The sequence below is a fragment of the Coregonus lavaretus genome (genome assembly GCF_964263955.1).
Source record: "Coregonus lavaretus genome assembly, chromosome: 1".
Taxonomy (NCBI): Eukaryota; Metazoa; Chordata; class Actinopteri; order Salmoniformes; family Salmonidae; genus Coregonus; species Coregonus lavaretus.
Window position 1 is genome coordinate 93,443,875 of NC_139988.1, and position 26,267 is coordinate 93,470,141.

Here is a 26,267-nt window from a genome sequence, read left to right on the forward strand (position 1 = left end):
ATGTGACTTGTTAAGCTTTTTTTTTTTTACTCCTGAACTTATTTAGGCTTGCCATTTCAAAGGGGTTGAATACTTATTGACTCAAGTCATTTCAGTTTTTCATTTGTAATTAATTTGTAAATAAAATTGAAAAACATAATTCCACTTTGACATTATGGGGTATTGAGTGAAGCCAGAGACCAAAAACCTCAATTTAATCAATTTTAGGCCGTAACACAACAAAATGTGGAAAAAGTCAAGGGGTGTGAATACTGTCTGAAGGCACTGTGTGTTCCTTCATTCTGCCGCAGATCGGCGGGCCGCTTTAAACCCCAATTGTTTTGTTTTGATAACAAACAACATTGTGTAGCTAGCTAGTCATGTTACCTAGCAAGCAAGCAAGCTGATTCCTTGAACTAACTAGGCTATGCACACATCTAGATGGCACAGGTAGACCTGAACAGGAATAGGCTCCTCAAAGAGATGCTTCAAAGGTAGACTGGGGTGTGAAAGAGTGGGGTGTGAAAGACTGGGGTGTGTTTTAAGTTTTATAGTCACGTGCACTAATACAGTGAAATGACTTTCTTCCTTGCTCTTTCCCAACAACGCAGTCATCAATATCGATAGTGTGAGAGGAAGTGGGAGCGAGGGTGTGGGAGGGAGGGACTGTGTGTGTAAAGTTATCTGAACAGTACAGATGGTTCCAGTGTTTTCAGAACAATTTTAGTCAAGTTTAAAAGCTCTTTGTATCCATAGAGACAGTTCTTTTTTCCTATAGTCACACTCATTTAGAATGACTGAAGCTTTAACAGTACTTAAAGCTGTGTGTGTGTGTGTGTGTGTGTGTGTGTGTGTGTGTGTGTGTGTGTGTGTGTGTGTGTGTGTGTGTGTGTGTGTGTGTGTGTGTGTGTGTGTGCGTGCGTGCGTGAGTGCGCATGTGAGAGAAAGAGAGAATGTGTGTGTGCTGTATGCAAGTGTTAAACTTCAAGGACATTGTTAAGAGGGAGTAAGTCTACTGAAACATTGATCAGAGCGGAAAGGCTGGAGCAACGAACAGCCCTTGCTGTCTCTGCCGGGCCGGTTCCCCTCTCCACTGGGGTTCTCTGCCTCTAACCCTGTTGCAGGGGCTGAGTCACTGGCTTGCTGGTGCTCTTTCATGCCGTCCCTGGGAGGGGTGCGTCACTTGAGTGGGTTGAGTTACTGACGTGATCTTCCTGTCTGGGTTGGCGCCCCCCCCCTTGGTTTGTGCTGTGGTGGAGACCTCTGTGGGCTATACTCGGCCTTGTCTCAGGATTGTAAGTTGGTGGTTGGGGATATCCCTCTAGTGGTGCGGGGGCTGTGCTTTGGCGGAGTGGGTGGGGTTATATCCTTCCTGTTTGGCCCTGTCCGGGGGTTTCTTCGGATGGGGCCACAGTGTCTCCGGACCGCTCCTGTCTCAGCCTCCAGTATTTATGCTGCAGTAGTTTATGTGTCGGGGGGCTGGGGTTAGTTGGTTATACCTGGAGTACTTCTCCTGTCTTATCCAGTGTCCTGTGTGAATTTAAGTATGCTCTCTCTAATTCTCTCGTTCTCTCTTTCTCTCTGAGAACCTGAGCCCTAGGACCATACGTCAGGACTACCGGCCGTGGTGACTCCTTGCTGTCCCCAGTCCGCCTGGCCTTGCTGCTATTCCAGTTTCAACTGTTCTGCCTGCGGCTACGAAACCCCTACCTGTCCCAGACCTGCTGTTTTCAACTCTTAATGATCGGCTATGAAAAGCCAACTGAGAGACCTGAGCCCTAGGACCATACGTCGGGACTACCGGCCGTGGTGACTCCTTGCTGTCCCCAGTCCGCCTGGCCTTGCTGCTATTCCAGTTTAAACTGTTCTGCCTGCGGTTATGGAACCCCTACCTGTCCCAGACCTGCTGTTTTAAACTCTTAATGATCGGCTATGAAAAGCCAACTGAGATTTATTCCTGATTATTATTTGACCATGCTTGTCACTTATGAACATTTTTGAACATCTTGGCATGGTTCTGTTATAATCTCCACCCGGCACAGCCAGAAGAGGACTGGCCACCCCTCATAGCCTGGTTCCTCTCTAGGTTTCTTCCTAGGTTTTGCCTTTCTAGGGAGTTTTTCCTAGCCACCGTGCTTCTACACCTGCATTACTAGCTGTTTGGGGTTTTAGGCTGGGTTTCTGTACAGCACTTCGAGATATTAGCTGATGTAAGAAGGGCTATATAAAATAAAATTGATTGATTGATTGATTGATCAGAGGGAGTAGGTCTACTGAAACATTGATCAGAGGGAGTAGGTCTACTGAAACATTGATCAGAGGGAGTAGGTCTACTGAAACATTGATCAGAGGGAGTAGGTCTACTGAAACATTGATCAGAGGGAGTAGGTCTACTGAAACATTGATCAGAGGGAGTAGGCCTACTGAAACATTGGAAGCATTAATAGCTGTAGCTACGTTAGTGAATTTTGTGTTATAGTGAAAATGCTATTAAAACATTCTGACGTAGATCATTTTGTGTTTCCGTCTCTTACCATCACAGTATGCCTGTAACTCAATGCAATGCTTTTAAAATGGAAAAATCTTTCTTTATGGACAACTTTGAGCAAATTCAAAAATTTAAATGAATCCTGATTAATTGTGATTAACTAATGCCAATAACGTGATTCAATATTTGAATTGTTTGACAGCCCTAACATTAACACACTAAACTAGACATTGTGCGATCAATAAAAAGAATGCTGAGTTCAAAATACAACACCTGTTCCTTGGAGGGCAGGGCCACGCTGTCAGGTGACAGGCAGGGGAGTCTCCCTCCCAGAGGCTCTGAAGCTGTACTGTCGTACCCAGACGTATCCTCGGAGTCGTTTACCGAGTCACGGTCCGAGTCGGCCTCCTTGCTGACGCAGAGGAACGCCACACACAGGAAGAGGTTGATGGTGTTCAGATGGGTCTCTCCCTGGCCCCTCCCACTTACAGCCTCTGGACCACTCTGTGTCCGCCTCCTTGGGCATGCCTCTTTTAGACACTCGTAGAACTTGGAAAGGCTCTGTGGGCCCCCTTCTCCTATGGGACCTCCGGTACTTCCAGCCGCACGGGATCCCAGCTCCTCAGCCAGGCCCAGCATGGTCCCTCTCTCCTGGGCCTCGGCGTGCTCCTGATCTGGGACCTGGTCCTGGTGCTCCACTCCAACTCCAAGTATTAACGTCTCAAACACCTTGAGGGCCCAGGCCCGAGTCTGGTCCAGGTAGATGAGCTCCGTCACCTGGTTCAGACCGTTACAGGACAGGAACAGGTCCCTGATCACCCTGACATGGAGGAGGAGGAGGAACACTTTCATTTAACGCTTTCATCTTTCAATTGAAGAGAAGGAATACGAAAAAAGGTCCCTTTAAAAAAGTCTGAAACCCGAGCAGCCTTCTACAATCACTCTGTATTTAAAGTCTGAAACCGGAGCAGCCTTCTACAATCACTCTGTATTTAAAGTCTGGCCGCAAACCGGAACAGCCTTCTACAATCACTCTGTATTTAAAGTCTGGCCGCAAAGCGGAGCAGCCTTCTACAATCACTCTGTATTTAAAGTCTGGCTGCAAACCGGAGCAGCCTTCTACAATCACTCTGTATTTAAAGTCTGAAACCGGAGCAGCCTTCTACAATCACTCTGTATTTAAAGTCTGGCCGCAAACCGGAGCAGCCTTCTACAATCACTCTGTATTTAAAGTCTGGCGGCAAACCGGAGCAGCCTTCTACAATCACTCTGTATTTAAAGTCTGGCCGCAAACCGGAGCAGCCTTCTACAATCACTCTGTATTTAAAGTCTGGCTGCAAACCGGAGCAGCCTTCTACAATCACTCTGTATTTAAAGTCTGAAACCGGAGCAGCCTTCTACAATCACTCTGTATTTAAAGTCTGGCTGCAAACCGGAGCAGCCTTCTACAATCACTCTGTATTTAAAGTCTGAAACCGGAGCAGCCTTCTACAATCACTCTGTATTTAAAGTCTGGCTGCAAACCGGAGCAGCCTTCTACAATCACTCTGTATTTAAAGTCTGGCTGCAAACCGGAGCAGCCTTCTACACTCGGTATTCAGAATATACACTACCGTTCAAAAGTTTGGGGTCACTTAGAAATGTCCTTGTTTTCGAAAGAAAAGCAATTTTTTTTGTCCATTAAAATAACATCAAATTGATCAAAAATACAGTGTAGACATTGTTAATGTTGTAAATAGCTATTGTAGCTGGAAACGGCAGATTTTTAATGGAATATCTACAGCAGGGTTCTTCAATTCCAGTCCTGGAGGGCCGAAACACCTCTGTTTTTCATCCTCTCCTTCTAATCAGGGGCTAATTCAGACCTGGGACACCAGGTGAGTGCAATTAACTATCAGGTAGAAATAAAAAACAGAAGTATTTCGGCCCTCCAGGACCGGAATTGAAGAACCCTGATCTACAGTGAGGGAAAAAGTATTTGATCCCCTGCTGATTTTGTACGTTTGCCCACTGACAAAGAAATGGTCAGTCTATAATTTTCATGGTAGGTTTATTTGAACAGTGAGAGACAGAATAACAACAAAAAAATCCAGAAAAATGCATGTCAAAAATGTTATAAATTGATTTGCATTTTAATGTGGGAAATAAGTATTTGACCCCCTCTCAATCAGAAAGATTTCTGGCTCCCAGGTGTCTTTTATACAGGTAACGAGCTGAGATTAGGAGCACACTCTTAAAGGGAGTGCTCCTAATCTCAGTTTGTTACCTGTATAAAAGACACCTGTCCACAGAAGCAATCAATCAGATTCCAAACTCTCCACCATGGCCAAGACCAAAGAGCTCTCCAAGTATGTCAGGGACAAGATTGTAGACCTACACAAGGCTGGAATGGGCTACAAGACCATCGCCAAGCAGCTTGGTGAGAAGGTGACAATAGTTGGTGCGATTATTCGCAAATGGAAGAAACACAAAATAACTATCAATCTCCCTCGGCCTGGGGCTCCATGCAAGATCTCACCTCGTGGAGTTGCAATGATCATGAGAACGGTGAGGAATCCGCCCAGAACTACACAGGAGGATCTTGTCAATGATCTCAAGGCAGCTGGGACCATAGTCACCAAGAAAACAATTGATAACACACTACGCCGTGAAGGACTGAAATCCTGTAGCGCCCGCAAGGTCCCCCTGCTCAAGAAAGCACATATACATGCCCGTCTGAAGTTTGCCAATGAACATCTGAATGATTCAGAGGAGAACTGGGTGAAAGTGTTGTGGTCAGATGAGACCAAAATCGAGCTCTTTGACATCAACTCAACTCGCCGTGTTTGGAGGAGGAAGAATGCTGCCTATGACCCCAAGAACACCATCCCCACCGTCAAACATGGAGGTGGAAACATTATGCTTTGGGGGTGTTTTTCTGCTAAGGGGACAGGACAACTTCACCGCATCAAAGGGACGATGGACGGGGCCATGTACCGTCAAATCTTGGGTGAGAACCTCCTTCCCTCAGCCAGGGCATTGAAAATGGGTCGTGGATGGGTATTCCAGCATGACAATGACCCAAAACACACGGCCAAGGCAACAAAGGAGTGGCTCAAGAAGAAGCACATTAAGGTCCTGGAGTGGCCTAGCCAGTCTCCAGACCTTAATCCCATAGAAAATCTGTGGAGGGAGCTGAAGGTTCGAGTTGCCAAACGTCAGCCTTGAAACCTTAATGACTTGGAGAAGATCTGCAAAGAGGAGTGGAACAAAATCCCTCCTGAGATGTGTGCAAACCTGGTGGCCAACTACAAGAAACGTCTGACCTCTGTGATTGCCAACAAGGGTTTTGCCACCAAGTACTAAGTCATGTTTTGCAGAGGGGTCAAATACTTATTTCCCTCATTAAAATGCAAATCAATTTATAACATTTTTGACATGTGTTTGTCTGGATTTGTTGTTGTTGTTATTCTGTCTCTCACTGTTCAAATAAACCTACAATTAAAATTATAGACTGATCATGTCTTTGTCAGTGGGCAAACGTACAAAATCAGCAGGGGATCAAATACTTTTTTCCCCTCAATGTACTATACTATCCTTTACCACAAACTCTCAATTAGCAATGACACACAGAGAAATAGATCTGCTGACAAACACTGTCAGAGTGGATTATTGGGCTGGTACTGAGATGGCACTGAGATGGCACTGAGATGGCACTGATATGGCACTGAGATGGCACTGAGATGGCACTGAGATGGCACTGAGATGGCACTGAGATGGCACTGAGATGGCACTGAGATGGTCAACTGACCACTCTAACAATGAAAATACATGTCCGCAAAGGCAAACGGGAGGAGACGAGATCAGGTGGGAACATTCTAGCCAATGATCTTTTGTAGAAAAACTACCAATGCACTCATAACAACCTAAGCATTATGACTCACTTAAATACTGACCGAATTCCACACTCTTTCATTGTCCCCCATACAAAACTCCAACGACAAAGGAAGGAAGGATTTGACGGCTAGTAACATTTCCAGACGTAAGGGAGGAGAAGGAGGCAGAAGACAGGGAGGAGAAGGAGGCAGAAGACAGGGAGGAGAAGGAGGCAGAAGACAGGGAGGAGAAGGAGGCAGAAGACAGGGAGGAGAAGGGGGCAGAAGACAGGGAGGAGAAGGGGGCAGAAGACAGGGAGGAGAAGGAGGCAGAAGACAGGGAGGAGAAGGGGGCAGAAGACAGGGAGGAGAAGGAGGCAGAAGACAGGGAGGAGAAGGAGGCAGAAGACAGGGAGGAGAAGGAGGCAGAAGACAGGGAGGAGAAGGGGGCAGAAGACAGGGAGGAGAAGGGGGCAGAAGACAGGGAGGAGAAGGAGGCAGAAGACAGGGAGGAGAAGGGGTCAGAAGACAGGGAGGAGAAGGGGGCAGAAGACAGGGAGGAGAAGGAGGCAGAAGAGGAGAAGGGGTCAGAAGACAGGGAGGAGAAGGAGGCAGAAGACAGGGAGGAGAAGGAGGCAGAAGAGGAGAAGGGGGCAGAAGACAGGGAAGAGAAGGAGGCAGAAGACAGGGAGGAGAAGGTGTCAGAAGACAGGGAGGAGAAGGAGGCAGAAGACAGGGAGGAGAAGGAGGCAGAAGAGGAGAAGGGGTCAGAAGAGGAGAAGGGGTCAGAAGACAGGGAGGAGAAGGAGGCAGAAGACAGGGAGGAGAAGGAGGCAGAAGACAGGGAGGAGAAGGAGGCAGAAGAGGAGAAGGGGTCAGAAGAGGAGAAGGAGGCAGAAGACAGGGAGGAGAAGGAGGCAGAAGACAGGGAGGAGAAGGAGGCAGAAGACAGGGAGGAGAAGGAGGCAGAAGACAGGGAGGAGAAGGGGGCAGAAGACAGGGAGGAGAAGGGGGCAGAAGACAGGGAGGAGAAGGAGGCAGAAGACAGGGAGGAGAAGGGGTCAGAAGACAGGGAGGAGAAGGGGGCAGAAGACAGGGAGGAGAAGGAGGCAGAAGAGGAGAAGGGGTCAGAAGACAGGGAGGAGAAGGAGGCAGAAGACAGGGAGGAGAAGGAGGCAGAAGAGGAGAAGGGGGCAGAAGACAGGGAAGAGAAGGAGGCAGAAGACAGGGAGGAGAAGGTGTCAGAAGACAGGGAGGAGAAGGAGGCAGAAGACAGGGAGGAGAAGGAGGCAGAAGAGGAGAAGGGGTCAGAAGAGGAGAAGGGGTCAGAAGACAGGGAGGAGAAGGAGGCAGAAGACAGGGAGGAGAAGGAGGCAGAAGACAGGGAGGAGAAGGAGGCAGAAGACAGGGAGGAGAAGGAGGCAGAAGACAGGGAGGAGAAGGAGGCAGAAGACAGGGAGGAGAAGGGGTCAGAAGACAGGGAGGAGAAGGGGTCAGAAGACAGGGAGGAGAAGGAGGCAGAAGACAGGGAGGAGAAGGAGGCAGAAGACAGGGAGAAGAAGGAGGCAGAAGACAGGGAGGAGAAGGAGGCAGAAGACAGGGAGGAGAAGGGGTCAGAAGACAGGGAGGAGAAGGGGTCAGAAGACAGGGAGGAGAAGGAGGCAGAAGACAGGGAGGAGAAGGAGGCAGAAGACAGGGAGGAGAAGGAGGCAGAAGACAGGGAGGAGAAGGAGGCAGAAGACAGGGAGGAGAAGGAGGCAGAAGACAGGGAGGAGAAGGAGGCAGAAGACAGGGAGGAGAAGGGGGCAGAAGACAGGGAGGAGAAGGAGGCAGAAGACAGGGAGGAGAAGGAGGCAGAAGACAGGGAGGAGAAGGAGGCAGAAGACAGGGAGGAGAAGGAGGCAGAAGACGGGGAGGAGAAGGAGGCAGAAGACAGGGAGGAGAAGGAGGCAGAAGACAGGGAGGAGAAGGAGGCAGAAGACGGGGAGGAGAAGGAGGCAGAAGACAGGGAGGAGAAGGGGTCAGAAGACAGGGAGGAGAAGGAGGCAGAAGACAGGGAGGAGAAGGAGGCAGAAGACGGGGAGGAGAAGGAGGCAGAAGAGGAGAAGGAGGCAGAAGACAGGGAGGAGAAGGAGGCAGAAGACAGGGAGGAGAAGGAGGCAGAAGACAGGGAGGAGAAGGAGGCAGAAGAGGAGAAGGGGTCAGAAGACAGGGAGGAGAAGGAGGCAGAAGACAGGGAGGAGAAGGAGGCAGAAGAGGAGAAGGGGGCAGAAGACAGGGAAGAGAAGGAGGCAGAAGACAGGGAGGAGAAGGTGTCAGAAGACAGGGAGGAGAAGGAGGCAGAAGAGGAGAAGGGGTCAGAAGAAGAGAAGGGGTCAGAAGACAGGGAGGAGAAGGAGGCAGAAGACAGGGAAGAGAAGGAGGCAGAAGACAGGGAGGAGAAGGAGGCAGAAGACAGGGAGGAGAAGGAGGCAGAAGACAGGGAGGAGAAGGGGGCAGAAGACAGGGAGGAGAAGGGGGCAGAAGACAGGGAGGAGAAGGAGGCAGAAGACAGGGAGGAGAAGGGGGCAGAAGACAGGGAGGAGAAGGAGGCAGAAGACAGGGAGGAGAAGGAGGCAGAAGACAGGGAGGAGAAGGAGGCAGAAGACAGGGAGGAGAAGGGGGCAGAAGACAGGGAGGAGAAGGGGGCAGAAGACAGGGAGGAGAAGGAGGCAGAAGACAGGGAGGAGAAGGGGTCAGAAGACAGGGAGGAGAAGGGGGCAGAAGACAGGGAGGAGAAGGAGGCAGAAGAGGAGAAGGGGTCAGAAGACAGGGAGGAGAAGGAGGCAGAAGACAGGGAGGAGAAGGAGGCAGAAGAGGAGAAGGGGGCAGAAGACAGGGAAGAGAAGGAGGCAGAAGACAGGGAGGAGAAGGTGTCAGAAGACAGGGAGGAGAAGGAGGCAGAAGACAGGGAGGAGAAGGAGGCAGAAGAGGAGAAGGGGTCAGAAGAGGAGAAGGGGTCAGAAGACAGGGAGGAGAAGGAGGCAGAAGACAGGGAGGAGAAGGAGGCAGAAGACAGGGAGGAGAAGGAGGCAGAAGAGGAGAAGGGGTCAGAAGAGGAGAAGGAGGCAGAAGACAGGGAGGAGAAGGAGGCAGAAGACAGGGAGGAGAAGGAGGCAGAAGACAGGGAGGAGAAGGAGGCAGAAGACAGGGAGGAGAAGGGGGCAGAAGACAGGGAGGAGAAGGGGGCAGAAGACAGGGAGGAGAAGGAGGCAGAAGACAGGGAGGAGAAGGGGTCAGAAGACAGGGAGGAGAAGGGGGCAGAAGACAGGGAGGAGAAGGAGGCAGAAGAGGAGAAGGGGTCAGAAGACAGGGAGGAGAAGGAGGCAGAAGACAGGGAGGAGAAGGAGGCAGAAGAGGAGAAGGGGGCAGAAGACAGGGAAGAGAAGGAGGCAGAAGACAGGGAGGAGAAGGTGTCAGAAGACAGGGAGGAGAAGGAGGCAGAAGACAGGGAGGAGAAGGAGGCAGAAGAGGAGAAGGGGTCAGAAGAGGAGAAGGGGTCAGAAGACAGGGAGGAGAAGGAGGCAGAAGACAGGGAGGAGAAGGAGGCAGAAGACAGGGAGGAGAAGGAGGCAGAAGACAGGGAGGAGAAGGAGGCAGAAGACAGGGAGGAGAAGGAGGCAGAAGACAGGGAGGAGAAGGGGTCAGAAGACAGGGAGGAGAAGGGGTCAGAAGACAGGGAGGAGAAGGAGGCAGAAGACAGGGAGGAGAAGGAGGCAGAAGACAGGGAGAAGAAGGAGGCAGAAGACAGGGAGGAGAAGGAGGCAGAAGACAGGGAGGAGAAGGGGTCAGAAGACAGGGAGGAGAAGGGGTCAGAAGACAGGGAGGAGAAGGAGGCAGAAGACAGGGAGGAGAAGGAGGCAGAAGACAGGGAGGAGAAGGAGGCAGAAGACAGGGAGGAGAAGGAGGCAGAAGACAGGGAGGAGAAGGAGGCAGAAGACAGGGAGGAGAAGGAGGCAGAAGACAGGGAGGAGAAGGGGGCAGAAGACAGGGAGGAGAAGGAGGCAGAAGACAGGGAGGAGAAGGAGGCAGAAGACAGGGAGGAGAAGGAGGCAGAAGACAGGGAGGAGAAGGAGGCAGAAGACGGGGAGGAGAAGGAGGCAGAAGACAGGGAGGAGAAGGAGGCAGAAGACAGGGAGGAGAAGGAGGCAGAAGACGGGGAGGAGAAGGAGGCAGAAGACAGGGAGGAGAAGGGGTCAGAAGACAGGGAGGAGAAGGAGGCAGAAGACAGGGAGGAGAAGGAGGCAGAAGACGGGGAGGAGAAGGAGGCAGAAGAGGAGAAGGAGGCAGAAGACAGGGAGGAGAAGGAGGCAGAAGACAGGGAGGAGAAGGAGGCAGAAGACAGGGAGGAGAAGGAGGCAGAAGAGGAGAAGGGGTCAGAAGACAGGGAGGAGAAGGAGGCAGAAGACAGGGAGGAGAAGGAGGCAGAAGAGGAGAAGGGGGCAGAAGACAGGGAAGAGAAGGAGGCAGAAGACAGGGAGGAGAAGGTGTCAGAAGACAGGGAGGAGAAGGAGGCAGAAGAGGAGAAGGGGTCAGAAGAAGAGAAGGGGTCAGAAGACAGGGAGGAGAAGGAGGCAGAAGACAGGGAAGAGAAGGAGGCAGAAGACAGGGAGGAGAAGGAGGCAGAAGAGGAGAAGGGGTCAGAAGAAGAGAAGGGGTCAGAAGACAGGGAGGAGAAGGAGGCAGAAGACAGGGAGGAGAAGGAGGCAGAAGACAGGGAGGAGAAGGAGGCAGAAGAGGAGAAGGGGTCAGAAGAGGAGAAGGGGTCAGAAGACAGGGAGGAGAAGGAGGCAGAAGACAGGGAGGAGAAGGAGGCAGAAGAGGAGAAGGGGTCAGAAGAGGAGAAGGGGTCAGAAGACAGGGAGGAGAAGGAGGCAGAAGACAGGGAGGAGAAGGGGTCAGAAGACAGGGAGGAGAAGGAGGCAGAAGAGGAGAAGGGGTCAGAAGACAGGGAGGAGAAGGAGGCAGAAGACAGGGAGGAGAAGGAGGCAGAAGAGGAGAAGGGGTCAGAAGACAGGGAGGAGAAGGAGGCAGAAGACAGGGAGGAGAAGGGGTCAGAAGACAGGGAGGAGAAGGGGTCAGAAGACAGGGAGGAGAAGGGGTCAGAAGACAGGGAGGAGAAGGAGGCAGAAGACAGGGAGGAGAAGGAGGCAGAAGACAGGGAGGAGAAGGAGGCAGAAGACAGGGAGGAGAAGGGGTCAGAAGACAGGGAGGAGAAGGAGGCAGAAGACAGGGAGGAGAAGGAGGCAGAAGACAGGGAGGAGAAGGAGGCAGAAGAGGAGAAGGGGTCAGAAGACAGGGAGGAGAAGGGGTCAGAAGACAGGGAGGAGAAGGGGTCAGAAGACAGGGAGGAGAAGGAGGCAGAAGAGGAGAAGGGGTCAGAAGATAGGGAGGAGAAGGAGGCAGAAGACAGGGAGGAGAAGGAGGCAGAAGACAGGGAGGAGAAGGAGGCAGAAGACAGGGAGGAGAAGGAGGCAGAAGAGGAGAAGGGGTCAGAAGACAGGGAGGAGAAGGGGTCAGAAGACAGGGAGGAGAAGGAGGCAGAAGACAGGGAGGAGAAGGAGGCAGAAGACAGGGAGGAGAAGGAGGCAGAAGACAGGGAGGAGAAGGAGGCATAAGAGGAGAAGGGGTCAGAAGAGGAGAAGGGGTCAGAAGACAGGGAGGAGAAGGGGTCAGAAGACAGGGAGGAGAAGTGGTCAGAAGACAGGGAGGAGAAGGGGTCAGAAGACAGGGAGGAGAAGGAGGCAGAAGAGGAGAAGGGGGCAGAAGACAGGGAGGAGAAGGAGGCAGAAGACAGGGAGGAGAAGGAGGCAGAAGAGGAGAAGGGGGCAGAAGACAGGGAGGAGAAGGGGTCAGAAGACAGGGAGGAGAAGGGGTCAGAAGACAGGGAGGAGAAGGAGGCAGAAGACAGGAAGGAGAAGGAGGCAGAAGACGGGGAGGAGAAGGAGGCAGAAGACAGGGAGGAGAAGGAGGCAGAAGACGGGGAGGAGAAGGAGGCAGAAGAGGAGAAGGGGTCAGAAGACAGGGAGGAGAAGGAGGCAGAAGACAGGGAGGAGAAGGCGGAGTAGACAGGAAACCGGCAGACTGGAGGAGGGAACAAACAGAGAAGGTCCTTACCTGGACTTGAGCAGGGTGGGTAATGTCTGCAGGTAAACCAGCAGCACTTCTACAGGTAGACACTGGGTGTGGTCGGAGCACACCTGGCTACACACTGTAGAGACACCCAGTTGTTGGGCGTGGTGCACAAGCTCCACCCCCCTCTGCAGTACGGGGTTGAAGATGTGCGTGTAGAGCTGCCATTGGACCACAGCGTTCCCTCTCAACGTCAGGTGACACACGTGTCCCGCGACCTGTTGGCTGAGTGCCTGGTCCTCCCCGAACACCAGCCCCTGGTACGCCTCCAGGGCATCCCACTTCCACAGTATATCCTCTGCCCCCCCTCCGCTGGGGAGGATACCCTGGGAACGGTAGCTCAAACTGGGGGACGACACCCTGACCTCCCCCTGCTGGAGCGTCTCCTCCAGGCCCGGCAGCTGACTGCTGTCCAGAGTACATATATTACAGGAGGCTAGCTTAGCCTTCTCAGAGGGCTGGCCGCCTCCTAACTGATCCAGGATCAGCCGGGAGAGAACAGAGAGTATGTGGGACTGGTAGGAGCGGAGGCCTGGAGCCTGGAAGGCGTGGAGGAGAGGACCGACTACAGACCGAGGGTCCATGCAGCAGCAGATCCCCACAGCCTGGACCCCAGCTAGGACCTGGAGCACCGCTGGGCCGCTTGAGGACAGGCGCTGGAGCAGACGGAGACACTGGTGGGCACAGGCTGCCAGGCAGCAGCACCTCTCTGGGTAACGCACCACGTCATCCGCTCCCTCCTTCCCCTCGGACTCTGTCTCTTCGAAGGGGTTGCGGCGGGCGGCCTGTTTGAAAGCGGAGACGGGGAGTCCGGAGAGGTCGCGGTGATGATGCAGGAAGTGGGAGTATTCACAGCGGCGGTGACGACGGCGGGCACAGACGGACTGGTGCAGCTGCTCTGACTTAGCGTTCTTCACGGCGCTGACGATCTTCAGGACCCCGGAGATCAGTCCTCTCAGCCTGTCTGCTGCCTCACCCCCCACCTGAATGGAACATCACGGAATTTAGTCTTTGGACTTTATTGTGTTTTTAATATATTTTTATGTGTGTATTGTTGTTGTACTCAAATGGCTGAGGCAACTCAGTGGGCCAAATTCACTAGAAACAAATTAAGCCTAGTACTGGACTGAAAAGCAAGCTCAGTGGAGAATCTCTTTTTAGTCTAGGACTAGACTTAATCTGTGTCTGGGAAGCTGGCCCCCCCCCATTGATCAAATAAAATCAATCAATCAAACCTCAGAGTCGGGGGCGCGGCCCAGCCTCTCTAGCCTCAGAACGGTGGCCTCAAACAGTTCCAGGCCGCGATGCTGGATGAACTCATGGAGCCGCTCTAGAGCCTGGCTGAAGAAGAAGGGGTTGGGGGCCGAGGCCTGGAGACACCCCAGCAGCACCTGTACATCCCATTACATTCATAGAATGGTTTTAAGAAATTACAATTATCGTACATCTGCAAATGGCACCGTATTCCCAATATAGTGCACTACTTTAACCAGACCACCCTATCAGGCGCTGGATTACAATAGATTCATTGTATTTATTAGTGTGGTGTTCCACAGGGATACATTATTGGACCTCTTATTTCTATACTGAACAAAAACATAAACACAACATGTAAAGTGTTGGTCCCATGTTTCATGAGCTGAAATAAAAGATCCCAGAAATGTTCCATACGCACAAATAACGTATTTCTCTCACAAATTTGTTTACATCCCTGTTAGTGAGCATTTCTCTTTTGCCAAAATAATCCATCCACCTGACAGGTGTGGCATATCAAGAAGCTGATTAAACAGCATGATCGTTACACAGGTGCACCTTGGTTTCTTAATTCCATTCTTTTACTTTTAGATTTGTGTGTATTGTTGTGTATTGTTAGATATTACTGCACTGCTGGAGCTAGAAACACAAGCATTTCGCTACACCCACAATAACATATGCAAAAAATATGTATGTGCCAATACAATTTGATTTGATTTGATCTGACCTGACTGAGACAAATCAAAATCAGATTTGCAGATGTTATCGCAGGTAATATAATATATACAGATAAATGGTGTGTATACAGTATATTAATTTAAAAGGTCTGTACAGCAGTAGTTATATAGGATGAACCATGACTAGAATACAGTATATACATATGAAGTGGGTAAAACAGTATGTAAACATTATTAAAGTGAACAGTGTTCAATGGGTAGCAGCCTCCAAGGTGCAGGGTAGAGTACCGGGTGGTAGCCTGCTAGTAACAGTGACTAAGGTTCAGGGTAGAGTACCGGGTGATAGCCTGCTAGTAACAGTGACTAAGGTGCAGGGTAGAGTACCGGGTGATAGCCTGCTAGTAACAGTGACTAAGGTGCAGGGTAGAGTACCGGGTGATAGCCTGCTGGTAACAGTGACTAAGGTTCAGGGTAGAGTACCGGGTGATAGCCTGCTGGTAACAGTGACTAAGGTTCAGGGTAGAGTACCGGGTGGTAGCCTGCTGGTAACAGTGACTAAGGTGCAGGGTAGAGTACCGGGTGGTAGCCTGCTAGTAACAGCGACTAAGGTGCAGGGTAGAGTACCGGGTGATAGCCTGCTAGTAACAGTAACTAAGGTGCAGGGTAGAGTACCGGGTGGTAGCCTGCTGGTAACAGTAACTAAGGTGCAGGGTAGAGTACCGGGTGATAGCCTGCTAGTAACAGCGACTAAGGTGCAGGGTAGAGTACCGGGTGATAGCCTGCTAGTAACAGCGACTAAGGTGCAGGGTAGAGTACCGGGTGATAGCCTGCTGGTAACAGTGACTAAGGTTCAGGGTAGAGTACCGGGTGGTAGCCTGCTGGTAACAGTGACTAAGGTTCAGGGTAGAGTACCGGGTGATAGCCTGCTGGTAACAGTGACTAAGGTTCAGGGTAGAGTACCGGGTGGTAGCCTGCTAGTAACAGTAACTAAGGTGCAGGGTAGAGTACCGGGTGATAGCCTGCTAGTAACAGCGACTAAGGTTCAGGGTAGAGTACCGGGTGGTAGCCTGCTGGTAACAGTAACTAAGGTGCAGGGTAGAGTACCGGGTGATAGCCTGCTAGTAACAGTGACTAAGGTGCAGGGTAGAGTACCGGGTGGTAGCCTGCTAGTAACAGTAACTAAGGTGCAGGGTAGAGTACCGGGTGATAGCCTGCTAGTAACAGTGACTAAGGTGCAGGGTAGAGTACCGGGTGATAGCCTGCTAGTAACAGTGACTAAGGTGCAGGGTAGAGTACCGGGTGGAGGCCGGCTAATGGTGACTGTTGACTGGTCTGGAAATACGACGTACACCTTCCAGGAAGCGCACAACCAGGGGGTGGGCCCCCGGTAAGGCTCCGTCAATTCCTACATGACACGCTGGGATAGTGGCCATGTGCACTTTCAACGATCCTGTAGGAAAGTAAGGATGTGCCTCACAGAGCACTGAAAAGGAATCAGTCCTTTATCTTGGCACCAGAGCTCAAACACTTACCACTTATTCTCATACAGCCCTTTTGTGGAGGGAGCCCTTACAGACTGAATGGTAGCATTCAGAGGTAAACCTCAAGCCATCAGATTGGCCCTGTCTGGGGCCAGGCCAATAATAACCAAATATCCGGCCTCGCTTGTCAAACCTGTTGTCACAACAAGCCTCACTCGGTTTAGGCTGTAAGATGCGTTCCGTTAACCAGCTGGCATCCAGCATTCTAAAATACCTACCAGTCATAGGTACCTACTAGCGACCAGGCTGGGAATGGGACAGACAGCTCTGGGAACAGACAGGGGCGATTCGTAATTCAATCTAATTCCCAGGAATGAAAATAACTGAGCTGGAGATAGACAGCTCATTTCGGGAATCATATGTACCACAGAGACTGTGTGAGGGACAGTAGCATGGTTCAGAGACTGTGTGAGGGATAGTAGCATGGTTCAGAGACTGTGTGAGGGACAGTAGCATGGTTCAGAGACTGGGGAGGGATAGTAGCATGGTTCAGAGACTGGGGAGGGATAGTAGCATGGTTCAGAGACTGGGGAGGGATAGTAGCATGGTTCAGAGACTGTGTGAGGGATAGTAGCATGGTTCAGAGACTGGGGAGGGATAGTAGCATGGTTCAGAGACTGGGGAGGGATAGTAGCATGGTTCAGAGACTGGGGAGGGATAGTAGCATGGTTCAGAGACTGGGGAGGGATAGTAGCATGGTTCAGAGACTGTGTGAGGGATAGTAGCATGGTTCAGAGACTGTGTGAGGGATAGTAGCATGGTTCAGAGACTGGGGAGGGATAGTAGCATGGTTGTGTCCGACCCTGCTTGTTCCTCCGACTCCGCTACCAACCACCGCTCTGTATCACCAGACACTAGGAACTAGTGAGCTACAGGCAGGAATAAGTTAATTCATCCCAGTAATGAGTCACCCAATGTATTACACCCACCCTGGGTAGATTGATAAAGCCCTTGAACCCCATGAACACCATGGAACGCCGAATACCAGAGGGGCATTAAACATGGACAAGCTTCCAACACACTGACTGTGGAGCCTGCATGATGCCCGGTCCCTTTATGGGCACAGAGGCCTCAGGGAATGGCTGACATAGCACCCCGTTTGTCATAACAAAACGTGGGGGCCACTGGCGTCCCAGTCATGTTTCTGTGGAGCTCAGGGGCTACTTCCTCATCGGAAGCCCCTCTTTCCCTACTCCCTCCAACTCCAGGAAATGAAAATAGGAACGGGGTTGCCATAGCGCCGGGGGAACGCTAGTACGTTGCTAGCCGACATTAGTCAGGAGGCTCTTTAGTCTAAGCCAGGCTAGCAGCACGGTCCGTTTAGAATAACCAGGAGACTGAAGGCTACGTACACTAAACAAGAGAGTTACGCCAGCAACTCCCCCGTGGAGAGGCAGGAATAGAGCAACTCCCCCGTGGGGAGGCAGGAATAGAGCAACTCCCCCGTGGAGAGGAAGGAATAGAGCAACTCCCCCGTGGAGAGGCAGGAATAGAGCAACTCCCCCGTGGAGAGGCAGGAATAGAGCAACTCCCCCGTGGAGAGGAAGGAATAGAGCAACTCCCCCGTGGAGAGGCAGGAATAGAGCAACTCCCCCGTGGGGAGGCAGGAATAGAGAAACTCAACTCCCCCGTGGAGAGGAAGGAATAGAGCAACTCCCCCGTGGAGAGGAAGGAATAGAGCAACTCCCCCGTGGAGAGGAAGGAATAGAGCAACTCCCCCGTGGAGAGGAAGGAATAGAGCAACTCCCCCGTGGAGAGGAAGGAATAGAGCAACTCCCCCGTGGAGAGGAAGGAATAGAGCAACTCCCCCGTGGAGAGGAAGGAATAGAGCAACTCCCCCGTGGAGAGGAAGGAATAGAGCAACTCCCCCGTGGGGAGGCAGGAATAGAGCAACTCAACTCCCCCGTGGAGAGGCAGGAATAGAGCAACTCCCCCGTGGGGAGGCAGGAATAGAGCAACTCCCCCGTGGAGAGGAAGGAATAGAGCAACTCCCCCGTGGAGAGGAAGGAATAGAGCAACTCCCCCGTGGAGAGGAAGGAATAGAGCAACTCCCCCGTGGAGAGGAAGGAATAGAGCAACTCCCCCGTGGAGAGGCAGGAATAGAGCAACTCAACTCCCCCGTGGAGAGGCAGGAATAGAGCAACTCAACTCCCCCGTGGAGAGGCAGGAATAGAGCAACTCCCCCGTGGGGAGGCAGGAATAGAGCAACTCCCCCGTGGAGAGGAAGGAATAGAGCAACTCCCCCGTGGAGAGGAAGGAATAGAGCAACTCCCCCGTGGAGAGGAAGGAATAGAGCAACTCAACTCCCCCGTGGAGAGGCAGGAATAGAGCAACTCCCCCGTGGGGAGGCAGGAATAGAGCAACTCCCCCGTGGGGAGGCAGGAATAGAGCAACTCAACTCCCCCATGGAGAGGCAGGAATAGAGCAACTCCCCCGTGGGGAGGCAGGAATAGAGCAACTCCCCCGTGGGGAGGCAGGAATAGAGCAACTCCCCCGTGGAGAGGAAGGAATAGAGCAACTCCCCCGTGGAGAGGAAGGAATAGAGCAACTCCCCCGTGGAGAGGCAGGAATAGAGCAACTCAACTCCCCCGTGGAGAGGAAGGAATAGAGCAACTCCCCCGTGGGGAGGCAGGAATAGAGCAACTCCCCCGTGGAGAGGAAGGAATAGAGCAACTCCCCCGTGGGGAGGCAGGAATAGAGCAACTCCCCCGTGGAGAGGAAGGAATAGAGCAACTCCCCCGTGGGGAGGCAGGAATAGAGCAACTCCCCCGTGGAGAGGAAGGAATAGAGCAACTCCCCCGTGGAGAGGAAGGAATAGAGCAACTCCCCCGTGGAGAGGAAGGAATAGAGCAACTCCCCCGTGGAGAGGAAGGAATAGAGCAACTCCCCCGTGGGGAGGCAGGAATAGAGCAACTCCCCCGTGGAGAGGAAGGAATAGAGCAACTCCCCCGTGGAGAGGAAGGAATAGAGCAACTCCCCCGTGGAGAGGAAGGAATAGAGCAACTCCCCCGTGGAGAGGAAGGAATAGAGCAACTCCCCCGTGGAGAGGAAGGAATAGAGCAACTCCCCCGTGGAGAGGAAGGAATAGAGCAACTCCCCCGTGGGGAGGCAGGAATAGAGCAACTCAACTCCCCCGTGGAGAGGCAGGAATAGAGCAACTCCCCCGTGGGGAGGCAGGAATAGAGCAACTCCCCCGTGGAGAGGAAGGAATAGAGCAACTCCCCCGTGGGGAGGCAGGAATAGAGCAACTCCCCCGTGGAGAGGAAGGAATAGAGCAACTCCCCCGTGGAGAGGAAGGAATAGAGCAACTCCCCCGTGGAGAGGAAGGAATAGAGCAACTCCCCCGTGGAGAGGCAGGAATAGAGCAACTCCCCCGTGGAGAGGAAGGAATAGAGCAACTCCCCCGTAGTCTCACACACAAACTGATTGGACCGAGAGCAGCCTGAAAAGGCACCGAGCCGAGACATACAAGACAACAAACGTGAGTATCTTTTAACCCACTTGGCCCGGCTTGTTGGCCTTCGTCGCTTCGGTTGCCTTAGCCATCTTACTTATTGTTATAGCCAGGCCAAGCAATTCCAAGAATAACTCATTGTTCGTGATTAGGAAACTTATGAAACCATACTTCAGGAAAAAACGCCCGGGGGGAGAGCATGCTCTACCACTAAGGGACAGTTTAGTTGGCGCAGCATAAGACAGTTTTGTGTTCCAATTGCTTGTTTCAGTAGCGCGAATCGTTCCTGTTCACACAGAGGTGAACAGCGGAATAATTGAAGGAATAAATCAGAGCCTCACGCTCATCACCTGTGGAAGGCAGGGCTTCAAGCGAGGCGTGGATTTCATTGGCCTTGTCAGGCGTGATTATAGATCCTTCAACCGAAGTCGTGAGAATGAGACTCCCCATAGTATGTTGTACTGAAGTTGACTGACTGAAAGAGGACAATACAATTATCTTCCTGGTTGTACAAAAAAAATACACTACACAATATTGACAATGGATGTGGGCCCTGGTCTAAAGTAGTGCACTATATAGGGAATAGTGTGCCATTCTCTGGTCTAAAGTAGTGCACTATATAGGGAATAGGGGGCCATTCTCTGGTCTAAAGTAGTGCACTATATAGGGAATAGGGTGCCATTCTCTGGTCTAAAGTAGTGCACTATATAGGGAATAGGGGGCCATTCTCTGGTCTAAAGTAGTGCACTATATAGGGAATAGGGTGCCATTCTCTGGTCTAAAGTAGTGCACTATATAGGGAATAGGGTGCCATTCTCTGGTCTAAAGTAGTGCACTATATAGGGAATAGGGGGCCATTCTCTGGTCTAAAGTAGTGCACTATATAGGGAATAGGCTGCCATTCTCTGGTCTAAAGCAGTGCACTATATAGGGAATAGGGGGCCATTCTCTGGTCTAAAGTAGTGCACTATATAGGGAATAGGCTGCCATTCTCTGGTCTAAAGTAGTGCACTATATAGGGAATAGGGTGCCATTCTCTGGTCTAAAGTAGTGCACTATATAGGGAATAGGGTGCCATTCTCTGGTCTAAAGCAGTGCACTATATAGGGAATAGGGTGCCATTCTCTGGTCTAAAGTAGTGCACTATATAGGGAATAGGGTGCCATTCTCTGGTCTAAAGTAGTGCACTATATAGGGAATAGGGTGCCATTCTCTGGTCTAAAGTAGTGCACTATATAGGGAATAGGGTGCCATTCTCTGGTCTAAAGCAGTGCACTATATAGGGAATAGGGTGCCATTCTCTGGTCTAAAGCAGTGCACTATATAGGGAATAGGGTGCCATTATCTGGTCTAAAGCAGTGCACTATATAGGGAATAGGGGGCCATTCTCTGGTCTAAAGTAGTGCACTATATAGGGAATAGGCTGCCATTCTCTGGTCTAAAGTAGTGCACTATATAGGGAATAGGGTGCCATTCTCTGGTCTAAAGTAGTGCACTATATAGGGAATAGGGTGCCATTCTCTGGTCTAAAGTAGTGCACTATATAGGGAATAGGGTGCCATTCTCTGGTCTAAAGTAGTGCACTATATAGGGAATAGGGTGCCATTCTCTGGTCTAAAGTAGTGCACTATATAGGGAATAGGGTGCCATTCTCTGGTCTAAAGTAGTGCACTATATAGGGAATAGGGTGCCATTCTCTGGTCTAAAGCAGTGCACTATATAGGGAATAGGGGGCCATTATCTGGTCTAAAGTAGTGCACTATATAGGGAATAGGCTGCCATTCTCTGGTCTAAAGTAGTGCACTATATAGGGAATAGGGTGCCATTCTCTGGTCTAAAGTAGTGCACTATATAGGGAATAGGGTGCCATTCTCTGGTCTAAAGTAGTGCACTATATAGGGAATAGGGTGCCATTCTCTGGTCTAAAGTAGTGCACTATATAGGGAATAGGGTGCCATTCTCTGGTCTAAAGTAGTGCACTATATAGGGAATAGGGTGCCATTTGAGACATTACCAATCCATACCTGCAGTACCCCCTCCAGCAGCTCAGGTAACAGCAGGGAACGGTGTCTCCAGCGGGAGAAAGAGAACTCGTCCTGCACCTCCTGCAGGGTCTTCTTGGGTCTGGGAGCGAATGGGTCTGCCTGTCTCTCCAGGCAGGACCTGATCTTCAGCGTGGCTCTAAATAAAATAGAATACATGGCTTTTTGACCATTGTCCAACCTTTCAGCTGCCAGTTCAGTTCGGTTCCCATATTTGTGTCGCCCTCCCCGAGGCTAGAGCCGCCGGTCCTGTTCTCTAACCTCTTGGCTACGTACCTGAGCAGGTCAGTCAGGCTGCGTCTCAGGCTGTCTGGAGCCGCCGGTCAATCAATCAATCAATCAATTTTATTTTATATAGCCCTTCTTACATCAGCTAATATCTCGAAGTGCTGTACAGAAACCCAGCCTAAAACCCCAAACAGCTAGTAATGCAGGTGTAGAAGCACGGTGGCTAGGAAAAACTCCCTAGAAAGGCAAAACCTAGGAAGAAACCTAGAGAGGAACCAGGCTATGAGGGGTGGCCAGTCCTCTTCTGGCTGTGCCGGGTGGAGATTATAACAGAACCATGCCAAAGATGTTCAAAAATGTTCATAAGTGACAAGCATGGTCAAATAATAATCAGGAATAAATCTCAGTTGGCTTTTCATAGCCGATCATTAAGAGTTTAAAACAGCAGGTCTGGGACAGGTAGGGGTTCCATAACCGCAGGCAGAACAGTTTAAACTGGAATAGCAGCAAGGCCAGGCGGACTGGGGACAGCAAGGAGTCACCACGGCCGGTAGTCCTGACGTATGGTCTTAGGGCTCAAGTCTCTCAGTTGGCTTTTCATAGCCGATCATTAAGAGTTGAAAACAGCAGGTCTGGGACAGGTAGGGGTTTCGTAGCCGCAGGCAGAACAGTTGAAACTGGAATAGCAGCAAGGCCAGGCGGACTGGGGACAGCAAGGTGTCATCATGCCCGGTAGTCCTGACGTATGGTCCTAGGGCTCAGGTTCTCAGAGAGAAAGAGAGAACGAGAGAATTAGAGAGAGCATACTTAAATTCACACAGGACACTGGATAAGACAGGAGAAGTACTCCAGGTATAACCAACTAACCCCAGCCCCCCGACACATAAACTACTGCAGCATAAATACTGGAGGCTGAGACAGGAGCGGTCCGGAGACACTGTGGCCCCATCCGAAGAAACCCCCGGACAGGGCCAAACAGGAAGGATATAACCCCACCCACTCCGCCAAAGCACAGCCCCCGCACCACTAGAGGGATATCCCCAACCACCAACTTACAATCCTGAGACAAGGCCGAGTATAGCCCACAGAGGTCTCCACCACAGCACAAACCAAGGGGGGGGCGCCAACCCAGACAGGAAGATCACGTCAGTAACTCAACCCACTCAAGTGACGCACCCCTCCCAGGGACGGCATGAAAGAGCACCAGCAAGCCAGTGACTCAGCCCCTGCAACAGGGTTAGAGGCAGAGAACCCCAGTGGAGAGGGGAACCGGCCTGGCAGAGACAGCAAGGGCTGTTCGTTGCTCCAGCCTTTCCGTTCACCTTCACACTCCTGGGCCAGACTACACTCAATCATATGACCTACTGAAGAGATGAGTCTTCAGTAAAGACTTAAAGGTTGAGACCGAGTCTGCGTCTCTCACATGGGTAGGCAGACTGTTCCATAAAAATGGAGATCTATAGGAGAAAGCCCTGCCTCCCGCTGTTTGCTTAGAAATTCTAGGGACAATTAGGAGGCCTGCGTCTTGTGACCGTAGCGTACGTATTGGTATGTACGGTCCTGTTCTCTAACCTCTTGGCTACGTACCTGAGCAGGTCAGTCAGGCTGCGTCTCAGGCTGTTTAGAGCCGCCGGTCCTGTTCTCTAACCTCTTGGCTACGTACCTGAGCAGGTCAGTCAGGCTGCGTCTCAGGCTGTCTGGAGCCGCCGGTCCTGTTCTCTAACCTCTTGGCTACGTACCTGAGCAGGTCAGTCAGGCTGCGTCTCAGGCTGTCTGGAGCCGCCGGTCCTGTTCTCTAACCTCTTGGCTACGTACCTGAGCAGGTCAGTCAGGCTGCGTCTCAGGCTGTCTAGAGCCGCCGGTCCTGTTCTCTAACCTCTTGGCTACGTACCTGAGCAGGTCAGTCAGGCTGCGTCTCAGGCTGTCTAGAGCCGCCGGTCCTGTTCTCTAACCTCTTGGCTACGTACCTGAGCAGGTCAGTCAGGCTGCGTCTCAGGCTGTCTAGAGCCGCCGGTCCTGTTCTCTAACCTCTTGGCTACGTACCTGAGCAGGTCAGTCAGGCTGCGTCTCAGGCTGTCTAGAGCCGCCGGTCCTGTTCTCTAACCTCTTGGCTACGTACCTGAGCAGGTCAGACAGGCTGCGTCTCAGGCTGTCTAGAGCCGCCGGTCCTGTTCTCTAACCTCTTGGCTACGTACCTGAGCAGGTCAGTCAGGCTGCGTCTCAGGCTGTCTGGTAGAGCCTCACTCTGACCCACGTCTACTGACATCAGGTGGAGGATGGTCCTCAGCAGCATCCTCTGAGAGGAGACAGATCAGATTGTTCTTTATTATTAATTAGCTAGTCATACTCCGGGATGGAAGTGAAGGATTATGGGCAGCGGCCAGCCAGGCTGGATGATGTTCCACTAGCCAAATGTATGCCATACTTAAGAATATTACTTTTGGGCTAGTTTGGCATATTTCCTCCTAGCCTGGTCTGAAAATACTAGCCTTGGGCTAACATTTACATTCCATTGTAGTCATTTAGCAGACGCTCTTATCCAGAGCCACTTACAGGACTATCTTTATTTTCATCACTCGTGGTAATACTTACAGCCATAGTAAAACAAAACCAATACAAATACTTGCAACATTACAAACTATAACACTACAATGTCAAACTATCACAATACAATGACAATACAATGTCAAACTATCACAATATAATGACAATAAAATGTCAAACTATCACACTACAATGACAATAAAATGTCAAACTATCACAATACAATGTCAAACTATCACAATACAATGACAAACTATCACAATACAATGACAATACAATGTCAAACTATCACAATACAATGACAATAAAATGTCAAACTATCACTATACAATGACAATACAATGTCAAACTATCACAATACAATGACAATAAAATGTCAAACTATCACAATACAATGTCAAACTATCACAATACAATGACAAACTATCACAATACAATGACAATACAATGTCAAACTATCACAATACAATGACAATAAAATGTCAAACTATCACAATACAATGTCAAACTATCACAATACAATGACAAACTATCACAATACAATGACAATACAATGTCAAACTATCACAATACAATGACAAACTATCACAATACAATGACAATAAAATGTCAAACTATCACAATACAATGACAATAAAATGTCAAACTATCACAATACAATGACAATAAAATGTCAAACTATCACAATACAATGACAATAAAATGTCAAACTATCACAATACAATGTCAAACTATCACAATACAATGACAATCTATCACAATACAATGACAATACAATGTCAAACTATCACAATACAATGTCAAACTATCACTATACAATGACAATACAATGACAAACTATCACAATACAATGACAATACAATGACAAACTATCACAATAAAATGTCAAACTATCACAATACAATGTCAAACTATCACAATACAATGACAAACTATAACAATACAATGACAATACAATGTCAAACTATCACAATACAATGTCAAACTATCACACTACAATGACAATACAATGACAAACTATCACAATACAATGACAAACTATCACAATACAATGACAATACAATGTCAAACTATCACAATACAATGTCAAACTATCACAATACAATGACAATACAATGTCAAACTATCACAATACAATGACAATACAATGACAATACAATGTCAAACTATCACAATACAACGACAATGCAATGTCAAACTATCACACTACAATGACAATGCAATGTCAAACTATCACACTACAATGACAATGCAATGTCAAACTATCACAATACAATGACAATACAATGACAAACTATCACAATACAATGTCAAACTATCACAATACAATGTCAAACTATCACAATACAACGACAATGCAATGTCAAACTATCACAATACAATGACAATAGAATGTCAAACTATCACACTACAATGACAATGCAATGTCAAACTATCACACTACAATGACAATGCAATGTCAAACTATCACAATACAATGACAAAATATCACAATACAATGACAATACAATGTCAAATTATCACAATACAATGTCAATACAATATCAAACTATCACACTACAATGACAATGCAATGTCAAACCATCACAATACAATGCCAATGCAATGTCAAACTATCACAATACAATGACAAAATATCACAATACAATGACAATACAATGTCAAACTATCACAATACAATGTCAAACTATCACAATACAATGACAATACAATGTCAAACTATCACAATACAATGACAATACAATGTCAAACTATCACAATACAATGCCAATGCAATGGCAAACTATCACACTACAATGACAATACAATGACAATGCAATGTCAAACTATCACAATACAATGTCAAACTATCACAATACAATGTCAAACTATCACAATACAATGTCAAATTATCAAAATACAATGACAATGCAATGTCAAACTATCACAATACAATGTCAATACAATGTCAAACTATCACAATACAATGTCAAAATATCACAATACAATGACAATACAATGTCAAATTATCACAATACAATGTCAATACAATGTC

General features: G+C 49.8%; 1 protein-coding gene across 1 annotated transcript in view; it reads right to left on the reverse strand.

Annotated features, from left to right (window-relative positions):
- LOC311134471 (lysosomal-trafficking regulator-like) overlaps positions 1-26,267 on the reverse strand; it is a gene marked incomplete at both ends in the record, with an annotated part of 162,828 nt that overhangs the window by 114,452 nt on the left and 22,109 nt on the right. The window contains 5 exon segments of the mRNA XM_084168154.1: positions 2,741-3,287; positions 12,478-13,475; positions 13,728-13,883; positions 21,443-21,599; positions 23,884-23,984. Coding sequence (XP_084024280.1) covers positions 2,741-3,287; positions 12,478-13,475; positions 13,728-13,883; positions 21,443-21,599; positions 23,884-23,984 — 1,959 coding nt within the window.